This window comes from Nuphar pumila, chromosome 4, assembly GCF_984573655.1.
Source record: "Nuphar pumila chromosome 4, dmNupPumi1.hap1.1, whole genome shotgun sequence".
Taxonomy (NCBI): Eukaryota; Viridiplantae; Streptophyta; class Magnoliopsida; order Nymphaeales; family Nymphaeaceae; genus Nuphar; species Nuphar pumila.
Window position 1 is genome coordinate 6,760,370 of NC_143252.1, and position 22,514 is coordinate 6,782,883.

The window sequence follows — 22,514 nt, forward strand, 5'->3', positions numbered from 1 at the left end:
AAAGACATGTCCATCACAAACTCAAGGGCAAGACCTAGGTAAGTTGATCAGGTCCTACTAGCCAAGTCACAAGCGGACTCGGTTCTTGTAGAGTACCATTCTAGTTACAACCGATACACTTAAAAAAAAAGTCTATTTGAAAAGGTAGATGGATTGTCCTGTCAATTGAAACATATGGGCTATCATAGCAATTTCAAGTTAGTAAGTGGTTAAATAAGAAGCAACACGTTGATTTTTGAAGTATTCTGCGTAAGCTCCAAACAAGAATAGAAAACGAATCCGTGTGTGTGTTTGTGTGTGTGTGAGAGAGAGAAACAAACTGAACCCAAGATATTGGTGTATTTGGTATATTTCCACAGAGAGAGAGAGAGAGAGAGAGAGAGAGAGAGACAGAGAGAGAGAGAGACCCACTTGGTTCTTAGAGGGTGGTTTTAATGGTTGAGTGATCTTGTGTTTTCTGAAGTTTGGTGTTGGTGGTTTTGATGAAGGCATTTCTTGCAGGACAGTAGTGTTATTATTTGGTTAAATTGTTGGTTGGTGGTACGGGGAAATCTTTGTGATGGCTAGCTCAGGTTTACTGGGAGAGACCTTGACACAGATCCTAATACCAGCTGCAGCCCTTGTTGGGATTGGTTTTGCTCTCTTGCAATGGTTTCTGGTATCACAGGTTAAGGTGTCCCCTGAATTGGATGGTGGGGTGCACAATGGTTCCAGTGACAAGTTGCTTGCGGATGAAGAAGAGAGTGTTGATGCAACTGATGTTATCGCCAAGTGTGCTGAGATTCAGAATGCAATATCAGTTGGTAATTCAGAATTCCATATTTTTCTTGTTCTGAGTCGGAGACTCTGAGTTGTTTGATTTGGATTTTTGTTAGTATGGCTGTCCTGGTCAACTCTTCAGATTTGTGAATCTGTTCTGTTAAAAAAAATGATGGTTTTTATGTTTTTTAATGCTCTTTGACAAATGAAAATTTTATTTTGTTTATTGTGTGTATTTCATAGTATTCTCTGGTTCTCTTGCATAATTTTAGAGAAAATATTGTACAATATTTTTTTGTTCTTTATTGATTATTTGTTTTCTTTTTCACAATTCCCTGGTCCTGGGGGTTTATTGAATTGCATTATGAATGCCTTCGCTATCTGTGTGAATTCGTGAGCCTATAATTTGGGTAGCTCTTGCAGAAAAGATGCAATTTTTTATTGTTCAAAAGGAGATGGTGACTGGTTTCTTGCCTTATTGATATTTTTTGTTTACATTTTATACAACTTTCTTCTGAATGTTTTTCATTTTGTATCTTTTAGGATTTTCCTTTTTAAGGGCCTTGCTCGTTTTCTTTTGTTGACACAATTATTGGATGCTCTGCCTAAGTTCTGTGGCTGTAGAGTCACGATCTACATAGAAAATTTGGGATTTTTCTATTTTGCATTTTATTTTATAATAGTAACTTATTGAGTCTCTTTCTCTCTCTCCACACACACACACACACACACACACACACATATATATATATATATTCTATCTGTTTTTGGTTGTGGGTGTACCATGGTTTGTTGTTTGTACTTCGTAGTTTTCTTTTTAATGTCAGATATCTATCGTGACGCCTTTCTATTTGTGTGATTTTTTTTTTGGTCCTATTTGTGGGAATATATGAGTTTTCTGTCCACAACTTTTCACCATGATTGTGCTCTTGTATGGTACTGAATTGGCTGAAGTCAGAAGTCTCTTACAGTTATGAAAGCTCTGATTATATAGATTAGTTGTTGGTGTTTCATTTGATGTTATATTTTGCTCGTTCATCTGAGATCAAATCTTGCTCCAGTCTTTTTGTTTCTCTTATGTAATTATGTTTATTATGTTCTCTTTCTGTCCATTTGTGAGAATTGGCAAGTAAACTGTTGCTATTTTTACCCTCTAGAAGCCTTTTTGATTGCTAAGCATGGATCACATTTTGTTGCACTTGTATTTGAAAAGGAAAGTATTTTACAATACAGCTATCTTGTAATTTCATTCTTCAACAAGAATTTCTTATCTGTAGTTATCTTACTATGATGAATCCAGGTGCAACATCATTTTTGTTCACTGAATACAAGTATCTGGGTTACTTCATGGCTGTTTTTGGTGTGATCATCTTTCTCTTCCTCGGATCCGTCAAGGGGTTCAGTACGCAGAGCGAAGCTTGCATTTATAATCCTCAAAAGCTCTGTAAGCCTGCTTTGGCAAATGCTGCTTTCAGCACTATTGCATTTCTGCTTGGTGCTTTGACATCCGTTTTCTCCGGTTTCCTCGGGATGAAGATAGCAACATTTGCAAATGCAAGGACAACTCTGGAAGCAAGAAAAGGTGTTGGGAAGGCATTCATCACCGCTTTCAGGTCTGGTGCTGTAATAGGTTTCTTACTGGCTGCCAATGGGCTTCTTGTCCTGTATATCTCAATCAATCTCTTCAGACTGTACTATGGTGATGACTGGGAGGGACTTTATGAATCTATCACTGGTTATGGCCTAGGTGGTTCTTCCATGGCTCTCTTTGGAAGAGTTGGAGGTGGTATATATACAAAAGCTGCAGACGTTGGTGCTGATCTTGTAGGGAAAGTTGAAAGAAATATCCCTGAAGATGACCCACGGAATCCTGCTGTAATTATTTTTCAGCTCATGATTGTCACTCAATTTTATTTGTTCCCTCAATGTTTTTTTGAAGTAAAAATTGAATTTATTTTTTCTACCAACCTATCATAGTCCTTATCTTCATGTTTGAGCAAAGTATGTTGTCGAGGTTGGTGGCAATTGTATGCTGCTCAAGATAATTTATTTCAGGCTTCAAAAGAACAAGTTTTCTGTTATGTTTGTCTGTTCTGTTCATTTAAAAACCAACTCCAAAATGCAGTCATCTTAGTCCAGTTTGTATTGTTCCATGTTGCTGTTATTGTTGTTGCCTTTTTCCCTTTTTCTCCATAACTGCTTTGTCTTGTTGCAGGTCATTGCAGATAATGTAGGTGATAATGTTGGAGATATTGCTGGAATGGGTTCAGACTTGTTTGGGTCTTATGCCGAATCGTCGTGTGCTGCACTATTTGTTGCATCCATTTCTTCATTTGGCATCAACCATGATTACTCTGCTATGTCATATCCTCTAATTATCAGTTCAATGGGGATTTTGGTTTGCTTGATCACTACGCTTTTTGCAACTGATATCTTTGAGATCAAGAATGTCTCAGAGATTGAACCCTCACTGAAAAGGCAGCTTGTTATCTCCACAGTCCTGATGACTGTTGGCATTGCTGCTGTGAGCCTTGTATCTCTACCATCAGAGTTTACCCTCTTCAATTTTGGTTCTACAAAAACTGTAAAGAACTGGTATTATTTTGGGAGCCTATACTGCAATACTTTGGAATTTTGTCAGAGAACTTCAATATCTATGATTTAACACTTGTTATGTTCCAACAGGTACCTGTTCTTCTGTGTGTCAATTGGATTGTGGGCAGGCCTTGCTATTGGATATACAACTGAATACTATACGAGCAATGCCTACAGGCAAGCTTTGTTGATATTCTATTGTTTTATTCCTGGATTTGGTGATATGTTTAGTATCTAACAGTCAAACTCTGAATCTTTCAGCCCGGTGCAGGAGGTGGCTGATTCATGTAGGACAGGTGCAGCTACCAATGTCATCTTTGGCCTGGCATTGGGATACAAGTCTGTAATAATTCCCATATTTGCAATTGCCATAGCCATCTATGTGAGCTTCAGCTTGGCTGCTATGTATGGAATTGCTGTAGCTGCTCTTGGAATGCTTAGCACTATTGCAACAGGCCTTGCAATTGATTCATATGGACCCATTAGTGATAATGCTGGGGGAATTGCAGAGATGGCAGGGATGAGCCACAAGATCCGCGACATAACGGATGCTCTTGATGCTGCTGGAAACACTACTGCTGCTATCGGCAAGGTAAATGCTCTTCTTATTGAACTCCCCACTCACATTTTAATGATGCTCACTTTTGTGTTCTATGCCAGTTTCAAGCTTTATTATTGTAATATGAATCATTTCATTTATCAATTCATACTAATTATTTGTACGTCTGCATCTATGTTTTGAAGTCCTGTTCACTATTAAGAATTAGTCATTGTTTAATTTTGAACTAAATTTCTTTGTTTTTATTTGCTCAATACTGATGTCTTTGTTATTGAGCCCAGGGATTTGCGATTGGATCAGCTGCACTCGTTTCTCTTGCTTTGTTTGGGGCCTTTGTTAGTCGTGCCGGAATAAAGACAGTTGATGTATTAACTCCCAAGGTCTTTATTGGACTAATCATCGGTGCTATGCTTCCCTACTGGTTTTCAGCCATGACCATGAAAAGTGTAGGCAGTGCAGCTTTAAAAATGGTAGAAGAAGTTCGCAGACAGTTCAATTCTATTCCTGGTCTCATGGAAGGAAGAGCCAAACCTGACTATGCAGCCTGTGTAAAGATATCTACAGATGCTTCATTGAGAGAGATGATCCCTCCTGGTGCACTAGTCATGCTTACACCATTGATTGCTGGAACTTTCTTTGGTGTGGAAACTTTGGCAGGAGTACTTGCGGGCTCGCTTGTATCTGGCGTACAGGTTTGTTATTTTCCTTAATCCTACATTCTTTGTACCAATCATGAAATTACCTGAAATGGTCTAATAAATATATCGAAAAAATGTGGTTTCTGCAGGTTGCTATATCAGCTTCAAATACTGGTGGTGCTTGGGATAATGCAAAAAAATACATAGAGGTATGCCTCTTGTTCAAAGGCATCTGATTTCCAATGTATCATTGTTTCTAGGCATCCTTGTTTATAATTACTGACTACATTTCTAATTCTTTCATGCAAAAAAAAAAAGAGGTGCTCTACGTGAACATTCTTATTTATATGCTTGAGCAAAATTAGGCTTTTCTCTTTTACTCATCTTGGTTGGTCTTCAGTCTAATCTGCAACTTATTCTTTATCACCTTATTTGTACGGAGGCATGCTGTTATGTTTTGGAAGCTCATCAAACCCAAATTCTGCAGTTCTTGGTGTTGTAGTGTTGCATTCTATCACTGGAACTTTTGTGTAGATGTTGACTAGATGTGAAAATCCAGTTGCTAATTTTGCTTTCTAACTAATCAGGCTGGCCGATCAGACCATGCACGCTCACTGGGTCCAAAGGGATCTGATCCGCATAAAGCAGCTGTCATTGGTGACACCATTGGCGATCCTCTCAAGGACACATCCGGTCCATCTCTAAACATCTTGATCAAGCTCATGGCAGTTGAATCACTGGTTTTCGCTCCATTTTTTGCTGCTCATGGAGGAATACTCTTCAAATGGCTGTGAAACATGAGAAGTTGGAGCTTAGATCCTGCCATGGTTCTGCTCTAAGTCTTGTTTATAGTATCATGGGACAGAGGACACAGTTTCGTTTCAGCTGATAGCTTGTTGTTAATTATGGTTCTAGCACTTGCACCATCCTTATGACTATATCAACAAACTTCTTACTGCCCATAATTCTGACCTCCAATGTTTCTTCAGATGTGTTAAATCATATAAGTTTCTTTTTCACTAAAGGGTCTGTAACCATGTCCATGAATGAATCTGAAAAATCACTTTGTAGAAGCTAAAGCAGAAATCGACTCTAATAGGCCCCCACCTGTAGTTGTGTACGTAGTTGCCAGAAACAGGGGTAACAATACATGTATGAGGCACTGGTACATTGGTACAACTTCAGAAAAATTTTACTTGAAACTCATATTGGTACACCTCCAGAAATTTTGATACAAGTTTTTCATATGAGATATAATTTCATAAAGATATTTATGATTAAAATGGTAAAATGTGCATATTTAAGCAATCATTTTTGTATTGTAATTTTTTTAGAAGTCAAAATACTTGAAAGGCTCGAGGGAAATGGCGTCTTTGTAGTAATGAGGTTGTTATTTGTGTATGCAGAGATGTTAATAGAAACTAGAAACGACTTCAATAGTCATTTATAATGTAATATAGAAATGAGTCTCTACTAGAAATGGTATGTCTCTTGACTAATTGGGATGGATTTTTTTAACAATTGATATTTTTGTTTATAGTTTTTTGACACTAGTTTTGACAAATATCTGGTGTTGATAGGTGATACACAAGGGTGTATCAACCATAGTTACTGGAAGCACCTCCCTAAGGGGGAAGCGTGCCTCTGAAGTGGGAAGCGCCATGCTTCCACCAAAAGGGAGGAGCATGGGAGAAACTCACTTGCCATTTAGGGGAAGCGTTCTTCCCTCTTGCATCATTTTCGTTTTCCACTCGTTTTTCTTTTGATTCCCACTCGTTTCCCCTCACTTCTTCTTGTTTGTGTTTTTCATGTTATTATTATTATTAATATTATTATTTAGCTTCCCACTCGCTTTCCCCTACTTCCCACTTGTTTCTCCTTCATTCCCTCATGTTTCCTTTTTCGTGTTTCTCACACGCTTTTACATTGCTTCCAAAACGAATCCTACTTCAGGCTTCATACTACTTTTTGACACTCGCTTCCCCGCTTCACGCATTGTTTCTTGTATTCATTTCACTCCCTGGGAACTATGATATCAAGTATCAATGCAACTATGGTTACACAATGCACCAAAAGACCTTTTCTGTTTTTTCTGAAAGAAAGAAAAGTTCAATTAAAAATATATTACAAACTTGGTAGGGACAATGGGTGCCTTATCATTAAATTAATTCATTATGAAAATTCGGTCAGATAGCCAATCACCTCACTAGTTCCCTTCTTTTTATCTTTTCCTGTATCCAGCTTGCAGGAGCACGGATCAGATGATATGCAAGTAACACATTTGCTTTGTGTTTCCTCTGTGCATGACATTCATGTCCACTGTTCATCGCACAAATAGTGGGGCCCACTCATGATGTCAGCCAGGATGAACGGCGTAGATGCCAAAACATGGATGAAACTTGCTTTGGCATATCACTTGATCCGTTATCAGTTTGCAGTCAATATGTGAAATAGCCGGTTGAACCAGATAGCCAAACCCTTCCTCAGTTTCTTCTTTTCATCTTTCTTGCAATATAAGTGCTCTATTTGAACCAATAGGGTCCCCGCTCGTCTGGTAGTTGCAGTTTGAGTATGTGACCGTGTGATGGGATGTTGCAAGTTCGAAATCCACTGATATGGTTGAATAACTGTTGTTAATTCAAACAGCTCTATTCTATATATACAGTCACTAGAATATGAGAACTGAAATATGAGTACTAAAAATACGGGCATTTTTAATGTTTCTTTTTTTTGCAAATCAAACCATATAAATGTGTTCAGCATGGCAAATTTGCTAAGAATCAACTGTTGGATCATGTATTTTCAATGAAAAAATGTGATCTTTGAGTGCTTACCATTGATTTTAAAGCCTTAAAAAAATCTCGTTTATGCATCATAATCTATTGAAGAGCTGATCCTTATAAAACCAAGCATGTAGATCACATTCATATGGTTAGATTTAAGAGAAAAAAAAACAAAAAATTCATGAAAATTATATATATATATATATATATATATATATATACATTTGTTTAAGTAGAGATGCAAATGGGTCGGATTCAAGATGAAAGGTTTTGCAAATTTTGGTTGCTCTGGATCCAATTCAGATCCAAATTCCCATATATTTAGCTGTGCCAGATCCAAACCGTTTGCATCCCTACTTTCAAGCCAAGAGTGGTTAACCCCATTGTAATTGCCTAAGCTCTATGTCTATTCCCTTGTTCACTCTCTAGGACTCATACCTAGAGGTGGGCAATGGGCCGTCCTTGTTCATAATTTGGAAGGGCGGATTGAGCTGGTGTCTTGGCTGACCCTGGCCTTCCCTGCCCTACCTGATTCCAGCCAGCCTAAGGTTCAAAAGAACCTGGCCCGCTGCCTGACCTGTTACCCATCCCTACTCGTGCCAAGTGACAAACAATCACCACCACCACTACCATCGAGGGGTGTCAACGGGTTGGGTTTGGTTCGGACTCAGGTAGAACCAGACCTGGACCCAATTTTTGGGTGTAGTATCGAGTTTGAACCCGAGTCTAATTGGTTGACCCATACCATACCTGGTAAAATATTATCTTTTATTATTTTTACATTGAAAAATTGCAGGTCTTAATGGAAACTCAGGTCAGGCCTGGGTTTGATATAAAATTTCACAAACTATACCCGGATCCTTGTATTAATAGGACCTTTGGGTCCGGACCTGAGTCTTAATCGGGTGTTGTTATTTATCATCATACCCAGACCCTACAAGGTTTGGTCCGGATAAACCCAACCCGTTGACCCCTACTACCATCACTATCACTTTCATAGAACAAGATAGTGGAACGTCAAATCCAATCAGAACAGTTGCATTTCCTTCAAGAAAAGTTTGAAACTTAGGCAAATGGACAAACTAGAGGAATCCATCATAGAAACGACGTGCAAGTCCCCAACTTGCAGAGCTATCAGCAAAATAATAGAAAATAAAACCACACCTCCCCAACTTTGCTATCAGCAAAACAGTAGAAAATAAAACTAAGAACAATGTCAATTTCATATTCTTGTTTGTTTGTATTGTTGATAAGAGGTATTTGAGGAATTTTCTCCAGAGTTTATTTTTTGGGCAATTACGTAGATGGATCTCACTATTATAGGAAATACCATTACTAACCACAAGCTAGAAAATCTAACAAACATGGCCAATTTACTGTTTACTTGACACTTTTGCCCTTTATCGCCTCAAAATTTAAGCGTCTGATTTTTCAAGAGACAACTTGCATGTCACCTAATGTTTCAAAACAACTTACATGACACCTGATTTTTTAAGGCGACACTTACATGGTGCCAGGTGACAACTTGCAACAAAAGGGTAAAACCGTCAAAAACAAAATCAAGTGACCATGTTTGGCATATTTTAAGTAGTGAATTTAGGGGTGGCAATTTCTGACACGACCCGCCAACCCGCCTCTTAGGCGGGTTCGGGTTGGGCTTAAGCCAACCCGTTTAATAAACGGGTCGACCTGCGCAACCCGTTTATTAAACAGGTCGGGTTCGGGTTGGGGGAATGCCAACCCGCCAACCCGGCTGACCCGTTTAATAAACGGGTTAGGCGGGTGGGTCAACCTGCCAACCCGACCCGTCAACTGACAACCCGTCTGCCCGACCCGCCAACCCGACCCGTCAACCCGACCCGCCTACCTGCCAACCCGATCTGTCAACCCGCCAACCCGACCCGCGAACCTGAAAACCCGTTTACCCGACCCAACCCATTTATTAAATGGGTTGGCGGGTCGGTGACATAATTCTCTAGTCTTGAGCTAAAACAAAGAATGGTGCCAAAAGTGAGTACCACCAAAGTCATTGTGGGTTAAAAGTTTTAGCTTCACCTGGTAATTTTTTTAATACAAACAGCCGCTCATATTTTTACATTTTATCGCTATGTTCCCACGCAATCATGCATTTATCCTGTTGGCTCCAAAATATGCTAATAACTAATAAGCTAAGACTTACCATTTGTTTCCAAGCCCTACTTAAACATGAGCCAAGCCACGAGCAGCTTGTTTCCCAACCCTAATTGAACTAGAAAGAGGAGTGCATTCTTCACACACACACACACACACACACACATGAGCCAAGCCACGAGCAGCTTGTTTCCCAACCCTAGTTGAAACGATCCAAGGAACCCACACACACAGGAGCGCGCACACTTATGCATTTCAAAACAAGTTGGTTCCTTTTCCTCTAACCACCGTTTTAAAAGATGAAAAGTATCAACAAGGCCAACAAATTCATTCTGCTCTAGCAGCAAAGTCCACACCCACCAAGTGAAGCACAACCGAACCTAGAATATCCCAGTAAGAAGGTTGGCTGCAGTCGAGACCGCAGCCCCGGTGATGGCGCACTGCACTATATGCTCATGCGATGTGCTATCGGTGGTGAGCGCCAGTGCCGCTCCGGTTATCGCTCCCGCAATCACACTGTTCTTCTGCAATCCACAGATCCGGGCCTTCAGTTTATGATGAAGACAATGAAAAAAACATCATATCAAATGGGGAGACCCCACCCATAATTCAGCCCAGGCATCCATCATCACACAAAAAACGTGACCAATTTCATGAACACCAACCTTTCTTCACAAGAAAGTGCTGGAGTTCATGAACTTGGTGATCTTTCATATGAAGAAAAAACGAACAATGCCTTGCAAAGCATTATATTGGCAACTTTTACACTGGGTTTCCGCCAGTGATGGTGAACATTAGATCAACCAACTGCATCAAGAGTCTACAAGGGCTTTGCACACCTGTCTAAGTGGGTCGCCTTAAGGCATTCAAGTTGAAAGATGTAATGAGTTCAATACCAGGGGTGCGTATCCCTTGCCTAAATCCGAAGCAGCAGTCTCCCTGGTGAACGAGGGCGGCGGAGTTCAGTTTCACTCATCACTTATGTCATCCTTCATCTTTATTCCCCTCTTAAATCTTATGATGCAAGTTGTTTTGATCAAATCTGATCCCACAGATGTTACCAGAATAGTCGATTTTAATAAGAATCAACCCTTGAATCATACTTTTTCAGTGACAAAATATGATTTTTTAAATCACAAAATCCTGTGTTTTGTCAAAAGTTGATTCTTGAGTTGCCAAAAAATCCTGAACACAAAAATGTTGATTTTCACTAAAATGAATGATGTAGAGCATATTTGTGGAGTTTGATTTGCTAAAAACAACTTGCATCAATGAAATCCCAATGAGGGATATGAACATAGGGATGACATAGAATTCGAAACAGGGGTAGATCCGCCCCCCCCCCCCCCCCCCCCAAAAAAAAAAAAATCGACCAATTTTGGCTAGAATCGTCTGAATGAACCAAAATCAGTTGATATGAAGTAGAACCTGTTCAGAAACGACCAAATTCTGTTTTTTGCTTATTTTTCTGATTTTTTGAATCTTCCAATTCAAAAACAATTTGATTTGATCCGATTCTTTGGTTTTTTAAAGAAACGGATTCACCTAGTGAACCAATTTTAATAACATTGCTTCCAAGTGCCTAATGTATTTCAATTTGTTACCACAAATAGTTATTGCATGTAAAATTGCTAACTCCATCTACTCACCCAATCATGAGAGCCCGTTGCTTCCTTGAGGCCATAGGTGAGCCCTGAGTACATGCCTGCGGCTACACCTGCATCCATCAAGGAATGTCAATGTCAAGGAATCGCTTATACAAATACCAGAAAGTGCTGGCTCTGATGGGTCAAGACTCAAGACCCAGGTCCAACATTTTAGGAGCACATGAATTATAGCACTCTCTAAGACCAACTGAAGCTTCCTTTAACCTTGACCAATATCAACCACCAATTTAGCCTCAGCCCAGTTTGGACATCGCAAATATTTTCACAAAAACTGAGACTTCATATGAAAATTTTCATTTGAGAAGCATGAGATGTACGACAAGGAAAAATTTCAACACCATTCTTGCACCTCTTCGCGTGGATAAAATTTTCATTTGTACAAGAACTCGTTTAGAACAGAGCAGGAAGATTCTATTTTTCATATTTCATAGAGCATTTTTCTTCCCCCCCCCCCCCCCCCCCACCCACTTCAAGTGTGGCTTTGGCACGAGTAGGGAAAACCCCGTGATTTTTTTATAAAAATTTTGATAAAGTACCAAGAATATAAATGATAAACAGCATAAAATATAGAAAACACAAAGAAAATATAAAAATTTCAAGTGGCTTTATTTCATAAATATCGCATTAATGTAGTTGATACATAGAGAAGCGCAATATTTAATACATACCCCACTGAAGCGACTCCTTCCCCGCATTCTTCACCTGAAACACGCACACATAAATCGTCACAAACATATAACCAATAACATACCGTTACCACAAGCTGAGAAAAAAAATGCTTGTTTGGATTGGCGGCCTTGGCTGCAATTGTAATCCGATTTCATCTAGGAAGTGGTAGTTATCAAATCCAGGATTTGGTGCATATACAAAACTCATTTTCTTTCCCAAACGCATAAACTCCCACTCCAGCTGCCAGTTTCCAAACAGCCACCACCATTGTAGTTCGACCAAGTTTTTAACAAATGCATAAACTCCCATCCCAGCTACTAGTTCCCCAGGCAGAGCCCAAAATTCTCTTGCCTTATTTTTTATGGAAGAACTTTGAAGGAGCTGGATTCCAGTTCCAGCCGATTCCATGAATCCACACACACCCACATGGAACCGATTACGTCCAACATGTGCCTACCAACTTAATCCAACCCTACCAAGCCCAAGATTTGGGCTTCAAGGCAACAAGATGGCCCACTTCAACTACTACTCGTGTAGGGGTGCAAAAAATCGGATAAGAACCACCCATGCTGGATCCAAATCCGACTTCAAATTTTACACAGCAACACTAGGTCCAAACTAGATCTGATGGAGCAGAGGTGAATCCCTGTTGAAATTTTATATGGAGTACAGCAGAAAGGTTAGCACCAAGGGTTCACATGTAAGAAGTACGCACTGATTGGATTTGATCCATATTGAAAACAAATCGGATAAAAACTGTTCAAATCCAAATCCAGCTAAAAACGTGTTTGATTGCGCGGACAGTAGTGTCCACAGGTCGCTGCTGTACATAACCCACGTACTTGACACAAACATCGGACATGTGGGACGAATGGAACACGGTGTTCCTCCCCTCCCCTTGGAGCAATGGTGTCCATAACACCCAGGGCGAGAAATAAAAAGGAACACATGGGACAAACTCGACTTGTCTAAGACACCGCCCACCCGACCAACAGTGTCGGGCCAGGACTGTTATACACAGTTATATCCGCGCGATCAAACGCCCCCCACCCCCGGCCCATATACTAAAGCAATGGGCCGTATTCGGACTGGATATCCAACCAAATTCGAGCAAAGTTTCCTCAATGGGAACCAGTACGACCAGCCCGGATCCCGCGTGCCATCTAGATTCTAGACGGCCTATAAACGGGCTTGGGCTTGGGTTGGGCCCGATAAAAACTGATCAGGTCGGTCGCTCGCCAGCACCATGGGTTTATGACCGATCCGACCCGATGATCTGGCCACCTATTTACAGAAATACCCTGGCAAGCAAAAGGATGATCTCGTTCTTACCAAGGCCTCCAGAGACTTTGCGCACGTCTCTCCTGAAAAAGAAAGAAAGAAAGAAAGAAACCATCAGAGCCCCGGAATTCGACGGAAACAGGCCGTCTCCGTCGTCGGAGAAAAAGGGGAGTCGACTTCTCGCCGGAATTTCTCACCTCTGAAGTCGTTCAAGCGAGGGTGCCGCCTGGTTTTGGTGAGGTCATTGGTATCCGCGCTTGTTCCTGAAAGAGAAGAAGACGTCATTTTGACAATAACACCCGTAATTGTATTACATTTTACAATTATAAACAGGTCCTGACGAGATGAAGAAGTAAAAGCAGAGGAGGGCATTTATGTCATCTAGACCACTAGGCCCTCCGCATCTCACAGACGAAGCCGACAGGCGAGACGGTCTACGCAAGCTCAGTGGTGTCTTCCTGAAAAGACGAAAGTACCCCTTCCCTTTCTCTTCTTACAGATTGATGAAACAAATCAATTTATCGGGAAATGATATTTTTGTCGAATGTCCAATTTTTCATCTTAAAAATACAGAGGAGAAAGAAAGTTCGAATTTTGATTAAAACTATACAAACCAAAAACAGTACTCAGATTTTACCGAAGCTAGCATTCTTGAGATAAATCCACGATATTTTCTATTTAACCCCGAATTCTCGGAGTTATATCACAGATCAAAGTACCACGTTTTTTATGGAGATATTTTGAACATATATCGGCAGACTGGCACTTCTCTTTTCTCCAGAGTGTAAGCAGGGACAATTTGATCATAATGGACAGAATTTGAAAGTAGGATAATAAAGAGAAAGTATTTGAGCTCTGCTTGCACTCCGACCGTTATCTTTTACAGGGCAAAAATAGGAAAGCACAAAAGTCCGCAGGAAAAAAGTCATAATGACTAAAATAACCCTAGCATGCAAAGGAATTGACATCCGTCTCTGTTTATTACCTTCCACCACAGTTAGGTACGCCTCGCGGGACACCGCCTGAACGACACCGATCTGAAACCACCGGAAAACGACGAAATGAATATTATAATACAAAGTGATCTCCGGAAAACCGATGCAAATCCAGAGAGAGAGAGAGAGAGAGAGAGAGAGAGAGAGAGAGAGAGAGAGAGAGAGAGAGAGAGAGAGAGAGAGAGAGAGAGATGTCGCCAAGGAACTGCTCGGAAAACTAGAAAAATAAAAGGCCAGAAGAGAGGAAAGCGTTGCCGGAAAACCAGAAAAAGGAAGGAAAATAGAGTACTCCGGAGGCCTTGACGAAGCTCTCCGCGATCCTGTTGAGGAGAGGGTGGCCGAGATCGAAGAACCCGTCCTTGTCGAAGCTCCGGAGCTCGTCCAGGAGCGATCTGGTCTCGAGGTTTCCGCTGCCGCTCATCTCCGCCACCGATCGACGGCTCGCACGCCTTCTCCTGCACCCAACAATGCAACAACACGACGGAAAAAAAAGAAAAACGAGAGTGAAAAACTCGCAGAGAAGTGGAAGAAGAAGATGAATAAGGAACGCACCGTTGCGTTTTTATTACTTGATAAATGACTGATATGCTCTCAATTGTGGTCCCTGATAACGAGATTTTAGCCGTCACGGGAGGGGTAAAAGTGGTACTGTGGATGTTATTGACACGTAGGGAGCTCCCGCGAGATCGCTGGCTGACGCGTCGGGCGCCAAAAACGGTTTAGTGAATGACCAAAATAATGCTCTTTCTCGCGATAATGACGAAGGACCTGATCTCAGCACCGTGCCGTGGAGAGGATAATTGGGTAATTGTGATTAACGCGGACTAGTTCCGGATCGAATATCGGGTCTGACTCACCCATTTTATTTAGTATCAAAGACCCTCTTGGGTTTTTCGAATCTTAATCCAATCTCGCATCATATGCAGCGCTGCTGCATTATGGGCATGCAGCAACCTGCCTGACAACACATGCACCTTGGCATTTCTTGAGGTGGGTGCATTGTCCATCCTGAAAAATGGTGAGATGGATGGCCAGCAGTAGTGGAGCTGTATGCAGCGCCTCTGATTAAAAAAATAGCCTCTTTCAAATTTGTGAAAAGATCAGGTGCAAAATGATTGCACAAATATTTGTGCATTAAGCACCCCATCTCCCTCCATCTTCGGACAGTGCTTGACAGGTGTGGGACCCAAGACCTGATGGAGGGTGATAGGGTGCTTAATGCACAAATTTTTGTGCAATCATATTGCACCCGAACGTAAAAAACGTTCAATTCATTGGGTAACACCCATTAAGGGTGTAACAGGATTCCACACTACTACCTTTGTTTATTTATACTTGGAGAAACCGCCTCAGGCGCAGAGACCTACCCGTGCTGGCTCAGCCTGCTATACTAGTGGTCTCTCTTCATGTCGGCATAAAACTCAGAGGTCTTACCCCTCGACCTTAGGGAGTTGACAAGCCAGAGGTGACACCTGTATAGTATGTGAACCTAGAATGCCCATCAAACGGTATAGGCCTCATCCCACTATGACAAACCCCTTGGGTATTATTCCACACTACTACCTTTACCTTGCTGCAGTCGTCAAGCAAAAAAAAAGAATCCCATATAAGGGCACAAAATAGAAAACACTCGGCAATTAGAGTTGTAAATGGGTCGGGTTTGTACTAGGCACTCATATGACCCAAACTTAAATTTGTGAGTATGAGCATAAAAATGTTAATTTGAAAATTATTTGAGTTGGTTCGAATCTACCCGAAGTAATACGCAATCGGCTCTTGGGTTATGATTTATTTTGAATATCCGATTGGCTCCGAGTGTTTTATATGTATTTGTAGTAAAAGTAAGCTTCTGAAATTACATGAACCATGGTTTGAGATTTCATTTTATTGGGCCGACAAAACCCAAACTCGACTTGAATTGCTCCAATCACCGATAGCACATTGACTGGCCTCCAATTGGTAAAAACCGTTTAGGTTCCCCCTGCCCACTGAAGAGTACACCCAGCTTAGACACTGTGGCAAGAGACACCACCCATGATGTTGAACTTGTGACTTCCGGTCAACTTGGTGACATTCACAAGGCGCCACTACCAGATGAGATGAGTGGAGTGGAGCCCTTGTGGGCAGCGATAAAAAACCTTGTTAAACCTTAATATTGAGAAAGTTGTGTTCGAGTACTCTCTCTCTCTCTCTCTCTCTCTCTCTCTATATATATATATATATATATATATATGCATTTTAACATATACGTTCCACATTTATTAAATATACAACATAATTTAACAAAAAAATGCGCCCGTATCGGCCCATGAATGCATCCCCTATCTGAGTCACACAACAAGGGTCAAATGACTCAAATGCCATAGTCCAAATTGTAAATAACAGTCGCCATGATAACTCATGCTTGGTATGCAGCTACATGATAAATGTGGGCGATATTTTTTAAATATCATGAAAAATGCAATACCCATCTGGTTTGTTAAATGTCTTAGTATTAATACATTTAATAATAAATTATCATTATTTCAATATAAATATCGTTTTTATAAATATACATTTTTAAAATATCGGAAAATGATTACTTTTCGCTCTTTTATTTTTCTCATACTTCTACGACTTTTAATTACTTTATTTTGCAAAACCTAGGTTTGCTTGAATGAAGAATGTCTGATTCTAGGTTATGTTTCAAGGTGGAAACCATACAACGTAACTTGATATGAATATACTGCCACAAGGTAAGGGATAAAGTCCAGCATTGCTTTTGCTATTTCTAATAGAAGAGTGTTATGAAATCAGTTTATTTTCGACGCCATATGCATGGCACATCCTCATGTTAGTCGCTTTGTTTCATCAATATCATCGGTATATCATACCCAGGATCGATTCTCCCTGGAATCATACCAGTGGCTTGCCCCGTGGATAGGGCTGGGAAACAACCTGAGTCTCTCGTGGCTGGGCTCCTGTTCATCTCGTAAAGAGTTCGTTTAACCTCATAAAATAGGCTCGGCAAGCTGAATATGAACAACAGGTACTAAGCTCGTTGGGTAGTAAGAAATAAACTTTAGAAATATTTTACATGCTTTTTCTTTTGTTATCTTATTTTTTCCAGCTCTAAAACAATGCATTTTTTCTATAAACAACCCAGCTCAAACTTGGCTCGTTTAACTCAACATTACGACCTCAAACTCAGCTTGGCTTGCCACAAGAATGAGATAAGCTTGAACATTTAAGCTCGTTTACCAGCACTACACTCCTACCCGTGGGTACCTTTGGCAGGTCAAGGCACTAGCTCGGAGTTTATTATCTAGAAGGGGTGGGTACCTTTTGCAGGCTAAGGCTGGCAAATGAACCGAGCTGCTTGCGGTTCATCTCGCCTAACATAAAACTCATCCAGCCTCGGAAAATGGGCTTGCTGATCTGAACAACGGCCAAAATGTATGGGCATACGAGTCGAGCATGAGCAGATTGTGCTCCACTCGTATAGGCTCGTCAAAGTATGTCAATAACGTAGTTAGAGTTGGGTTTCTTCTGTCCTTGCAACTGGGAGGTCGTGGGTTTTACTCTGATCTTTACATAATGCTTTGAATATCAGAAAATAACTTTCAATTACACAAACCAGCTCGAGATCGGCTTGTCTAGCTCATGTTCGTCACCAGCTTGAGCTCGATCGGTTCGCCACAAGAAACGAGATGAGTTCGTGTAACTGCAACAGGAAAATACCCTTGAAAGGTTGGTTCATTGATGGAATAGACGGGCAATAATCTTAATTTCAGCTTTAGGTGGTGCACAAAAGAGAATCCGCTTTGTCATTGCCAAAGAAGCATCTTCCATGAACTAAAAAGAAAGAACTCATAATTATTGCATTGCTTTACTAATGTATCAGTAAAATCATGACAGTGAACTGCATTTACATATCAGACCAAGGTAAAGATCTAAGGTACACAATTAGCTCAAGTTACTCAAAGGAGAGAGTAAAGAGAAAAAGTTAAAAGAAAACTCAAACCTTTCCTGCTCTCCATCACAAAGGAAGACAATTAGCTCAAGTACTCAAAGAAGACAAGTAAAAAGAAGACCCAATGAAGATTTCCTGCTCTCCATCACAATAATGTACAAGACCTACAAATTAGTTACATGGCCACAGCCCATAACACTATTCCTGCTACAACTGATCCTAACCCCAAAAGGACCCAGCACCCTAACTTCAAAAAATTGAAGAAGCTATTAAAGAGTAAAATTCCACAAGTGGGCTCCCAACTTGGATGAGGGAAAAAAACCAAAAAATAATAAAAGCAAAGAAGGAAAAGAAAAAAGGAAATTGAATGTTTTACAAGTATTATGAGAACATGATGAACAAGAAGCACTTACAGAGATGGTGATACCCAAATAGCCAGATAAAAATGGCAAGGATGTTGGCTTTGCTGCACTGGATATCGGCAGCAGCATCCTTTCTAGTATGCACGATCACTTATAAATTAGAATCTGCAACTGAATCAGCAACCCAAAGGAGTATCTCTCGTTCTTTTCACTTTCATGTGCTTAAAACGCTGAAGCTGCCACTTCTTGTTCCATGGTTTTCAGCTGCCCAGGATGCCAATTTGAAGAAATACATGACCAAGATGATGGGTTTCATCGGACTGGATATGGTTCAGAGCTTGTGACTTTAGCTCCGTTTACAGATAATTCAGATGAAGGATTACTGGCGAGAGCCAACGAACAATCCTCTCCATTATTTTGTCTGATATCAGCGGCAGGAGATGTGCAATTGCAACCAACTCTTGGAACCACACTAGCCGTAGTTTCACCGGGAGATTCTTCTGAATTGATGCTCCTGTCAGCGGGTTGACAAGAATGAGCAGAAACAACTTCCTTTCTAGGTGAATCCACAGGGCTACATGTCAAACAAGCTGCAGAGACATTGACAGTTAGGTTGGTTGAGTTTCTATCTGATCTCTGTTTTTTTGTTCCATCTAAATCGTTGGATCTAATGCTTATTTTCCGCTTCAAGGAAGGGTCAGTTTCATTCTCATCAATCGCAGAAACTTCGTGGTTGCGCCTATGCTGAGGTAGGCCATCACTATCATAGTCTTCATAGTCAACCAGCCCTACTGACCTTGCCCTAGAACATTTCATCCAGGATTAATGCAGTGGGATCTCTAATGTCTATAGTAGTATAATTCTTCACACATACGTGCGAGCGCACACACACACACACACACACACACACACACACACACAGAGCAAGCAATACCTTGACAGTGAATAGCTAGTACTCGTCTCATTTACCAAGACAGATTGAGCTGGTTGGCTTCTTCCAGTAATGACAGGTGCAGTCGCAGAGTCGTCTTCATCACTGTCAAAGGCCAAGTAAACATTTTAGAACAAAGGAAATCTACAAGCTACGAGAACAGGCACTAACAATTTGGATTTTACCTGTCTTCATTGAAATAATCTTCTTCTTTCTCAAGAGCGCGCTCATCCATCCTCTTCCTTGGGTGGACGATGTTGCCTTTGGTACTTTTTGTTTGGCAATTTTCCAAGGACTAGGATAAAAAATTAAGAACGCCATAAATATTATATGAGAAATCAGGCACTCAAACTAAAAGGACGAGTGAAAACAAACCAGTACAATTGTCATATATCATGCAAATCTTGGCACTATTCCATTTTATATATTGTCAATTGTGCTAAATAATCATCCACACTTCAAATTCAGCATTAAACATGAGCCTCACCTGCTCATACTTGAGTTTTAGCAACTGAAATGTCTCTATGTACTCAAATTTCTCTAACTGATCCCAAAGGCACTCCACTGTATGTGTGATCAAGGGTTTGAGGCTTTCCTGCACAAACATGATGTGAAACAGGCAATGCAAGAAAGTTGCACCATATGTAAAACAAAAGCAGAACAAAAGACGGACACCTTATGGATGTGATGAAAAAGCTCTATGACTGCAGAATTCAGCAGATTGTAACGATTGCCATTTGCAACAAAGATATCCACTATCGGCTTCAAAAGGTTGTTTTTAACTATATGACGAATAAGGCTGTCATCCTACAAACATACAGAACTTCAACATCAATTCACTGCCCCCATCAAAATAAAAAAAATAAAAAAGAATATAAGCCCTAAGAAGCACAAACCTTCACATACATACATTGTAAAAACCTTTAAAAGGTGAAAATATATTATCCCCATTATATTGTTTTTTGTTAAATCATTGGTGTTTCATTTTTTGGTAATCCTGTATCAGGAAAAGCATCTCTATTCCAATTAACTAACCTGACTCTATTCTTCAAAGTAAAATGGAACATAAGCACCTTTAAATCTAATTTGATTTTATGGCAAATAAATCTTATTAAACATGAAAAGTACCAGGCATCAAATAGCAAGATTCTTCATCTACAACCAGCCAGAAAAGAAATGATGGCTAAAAATGGAAACTGTACATACACGAATATGTACACATAAAGATAGAAGATAGATCTATCACTAGTTTGCTGATAACAAGGTGAAACCAATAGCCTAGACTCACAGAGAAGACTCCCGCTCTCTCTCTTTATATATATATATATATATATATATATATATATGCAGTAACTGCCTACTGTGAGCGAACGGCTATTTTCAGGTTATTTTTCACAAACCTGACCCTGCAGATGTGTTCGGCATGATCAATTTGCTAGGAAATGACACTTGGATCATGTCCGATATATATATATATATATATATATATATATATATATATATATATATATATATATATATATATATATATATATATATATATATATATATATATATATATATATATATATATATGAGAAGTGAACATATTAGGCCTCATTTCTCGTTCTGCCCCACGGTTTTGAAGTGTCTTATGATAGATCTGAACCATTAAATATGTTTAGCATGATCGATTTAGTGGGAATAGACTCTTGGATCATGTTTTTTGACGAAAAAACATGTTTTTATGAGCTACATTACCAGCAACCAGACCTTACACGAACGAACCAAACACATTGAGATGGACTATCACTATATTTGAAAGGAATTTTTATACGATACTATTGATCTTCCCTACTACTTCAGAATATCAATTGGCGGATTTCTTTACCAAACCTCTCGTTGCTCCTAGATTCCACTTTCTCTTGGACAAACTTTTGGTTATTCAATCATAAGTTTGAAGTGGAGTGTTAAAAATGAATATATATATATATATATACATATATATATATATTTATATATATTTATATGTAATATAACTAGATTGTAACTAGGATTAGATTTTTTAGTTTTTTTGGCTTTTAGTTTTGAACTGATCAACATTAGTAGAGTAATCAACATAGCTCCCAACCGCTCTATGCTATGTCATAGGGATTTGGCTAGCAGGGTGTCGCACCCGCGTCGACACGACTCGACGCTGGTGCGGCACCGGGTGCGGTCAACCCGATCCTGGGTGCGTTGACCGCACCCAGGGTCATTTCGGTCCATTTTTGTTTGGATTTTTTTTTAAAAAAAATAAAAATTTGCCCTACGAAATGTGAAATGTGCTGCAGAATTTAAAAAAAAAAATTGTTGAGAGCTGCTTGCTGCTGCTGCTCTTGTTTTATAAAGGGGCACCTGTGTCCACAACATCTGACGAGCTTTGTTGGCAACCCATGCTATTCCTGCCTCCAAACAATTAATTCACAGCATTGGAAAACATACTGTTAACTTGGAAATGATGATCCATCTTCCTTAAAAATTAAAACCAAAATTCAAGAGCCTTTTGAAGTCTTTATGCTTCAACCAACCAGATCCTTTTTCGTCAAGGATTTTCTCTCTCCATAATAAATGATAATGGTGGTGGTAGAGCTTTGGTGGCTATTAGTATTCACTTTTCTCCTGACGAGATGGGTGCTCTAGCTGTAGCCTTGTGTAGACCTCTCTTTTCCACATGTCAAATCCAATAAATTTCTTTTAGTTGTCATCTGTGTGCAACTGTATATAAAATGAAATTTGAAGAACCCTAGGCAGTGGCGCCGTAGGCCTCGTGAAGACTCTCTCTCCAACAAACCACGTCAAACATTTCACTTATATTTTTTTTCGTGAAGACCAGGGAGTTTCAGACATGATTGAATCATGACAGTCAGCAGAACGCAACAGGTTGGGTCGATCAGATTGTCAATCCTTTCGGTTCATCAATTTTGTCCCGTGGAGCTAAAGTACACAAGCAGAACGTGGGTAACAAGTCTTCAAACAAACACACCAGCAAAAAAAACTGAACCCCGACCCGCGTCGGGGGAACCCCTGACCCTCTCTCTCTCTCTCTATATATATATATATATATTTACATTTTTGCCCCTGCCGCACCCCCGCATCCGCACCCGCACCCACACCCACACCCACACCCACACCCATGTGACATAGGCTCTTTTTAGTTGGTACCCCAACGACT

General features: G+C 40.1%; 3 protein-coding genes across 6 annotated transcripts in view; 1 reads left to right on the forward strand and 2 right to left on the reverse strand.

Moving 5' to 3' along the window:
* Positions 1–239: 239 nt before the first annotated feature.
* On the forward strand, positions 240–5,630 carry LOC149839200 (pyrophosphate-energized vacuolar membrane proton pump 1-like). Its single transcript, XM_090002372.1, has 8 exons — positions 240–803; positions 2,060–2,634; positions 2,975–3,354; positions 3,445–3,531; positions 3,616–3,946; positions 4,195–4,605; positions 4,701–4,760; positions 5,139–5,630. The coding sequence occupies exons 1-8, from the start codon at positions 560–562 to the stop codon at positions 5,343–5,345; spliced, it is 2,295 nt and encodes a 764-aa protein (XP_089858498.1). The 5' UTR covers positions 240–559; the 3' UTR covers positions 5,346–5,630.
* A 4,164-nt stretch (positions 5,631–9,794) lies between these two features.
* LOC149839201 (outer envelope pore protein 16-2, chloroplastic-like) lies at positions 9,795–14,603 on the reverse strand. The gene is made up of 7 exons (XM_090004030.1): positions 14,366–14,603; positions 14,067–14,118; positions 13,279–13,344; positions 13,133–13,164; positions 11,800–11,833; positions 11,114–11,181; positions 9,795–9,988 (listed from the first exon to the last, which is right to left on the reverse strand). Exons 1-7 carry the CDS (start codon positions 14,495–14,497, stop codon positions 9,845–9,847), a joined length of 528 nt encoding a protein of 175 aa, XP_089860156.1. The 5' UTR covers positions 14,498–14,603; the 3' UTR covers positions 9,795–9,844.
* A 3,534-nt stretch (positions 14,604–18,137) lies between these two features.
* Positions 18,138–22,514, reverse strand: part of LOC149839202 (uncharacterized) — a 109,843-nt gene continuing 105,466 nt past the window's right edge. For all 4 annotated transcript variants that reach the window (XM_090002374.1, XM_090002373.1, XM_090002375.1 and 1 more), the window contains 5 exons: positions 19,997–20,128; positions 19,809–19,916; positions 19,507–19,616; positions 19,325–19,426; positions 18,138–19,192 (listed from right to left, as the gene is read on the reverse strand). In XM_090002374.1, the coding sequence (XP_089858500.1) occupies positions 18,703–19,192; positions 19,325–19,426; positions 19,507–19,616; positions 19,809–19,916; positions 19,997–20,128 (942 nt within the window). In that variant the 3' untranslated portion in view covers positions 18,138–18,702. The remainder of the gene's footprint in view (positions 19,193–19,324; positions 19,427–19,506; positions 19,617–19,808; positions 19,917–19,996; positions 20,129–22,514) is intronic.

Excerpts from the sequence above, each read along its gene's own strand:
- LOC149839200 (XM_090002372.1), top strand. The coding sequence starts at position 560 with ATGGCTAGCTCAGGTTTACTGGGAGAGACCTTGACACAGATCCTAATA. Across the intron at positions 2,635-2,974 it reads ATGACCCACGGAATCCTGCT|GTCATTGCAGATAATGTAGG; the intron begins GTAATTATTTTT and ends GTCTTGTTGCAG. Across the intron at positions 4,606-4,700 it reads CGCTTGTATCTGGCGTACAG|GTTGCTATATCAGCTTCAAA; the intron begins GTTTGTTATTTT and ends TGGTTTCTGCAG.
- LOC149839201 (XM_090004030.1), bottom strand. The coding sequence starts at position 14,497 with ATGAGCGGCAGCGGAAACCTCGAGACCAGATCGCTCCTGGACGAGCTC. Across the intron at positions 11,182-11,799 it reads GAAGGAGTCGCTTCAGTGGG|GTGTAGCCGCAGGCATGTAC; the intron begins GTATGTATTAAA and ends TGATGGATGCAG. Across the intron at positions 9,989-11,113 it reads CAACGGGCTCTCATGATTGG|AAGAACAGTGTGATTGCGGG; the intron begins GTGAGTAGATGG and ends TGTGGATTGCAG.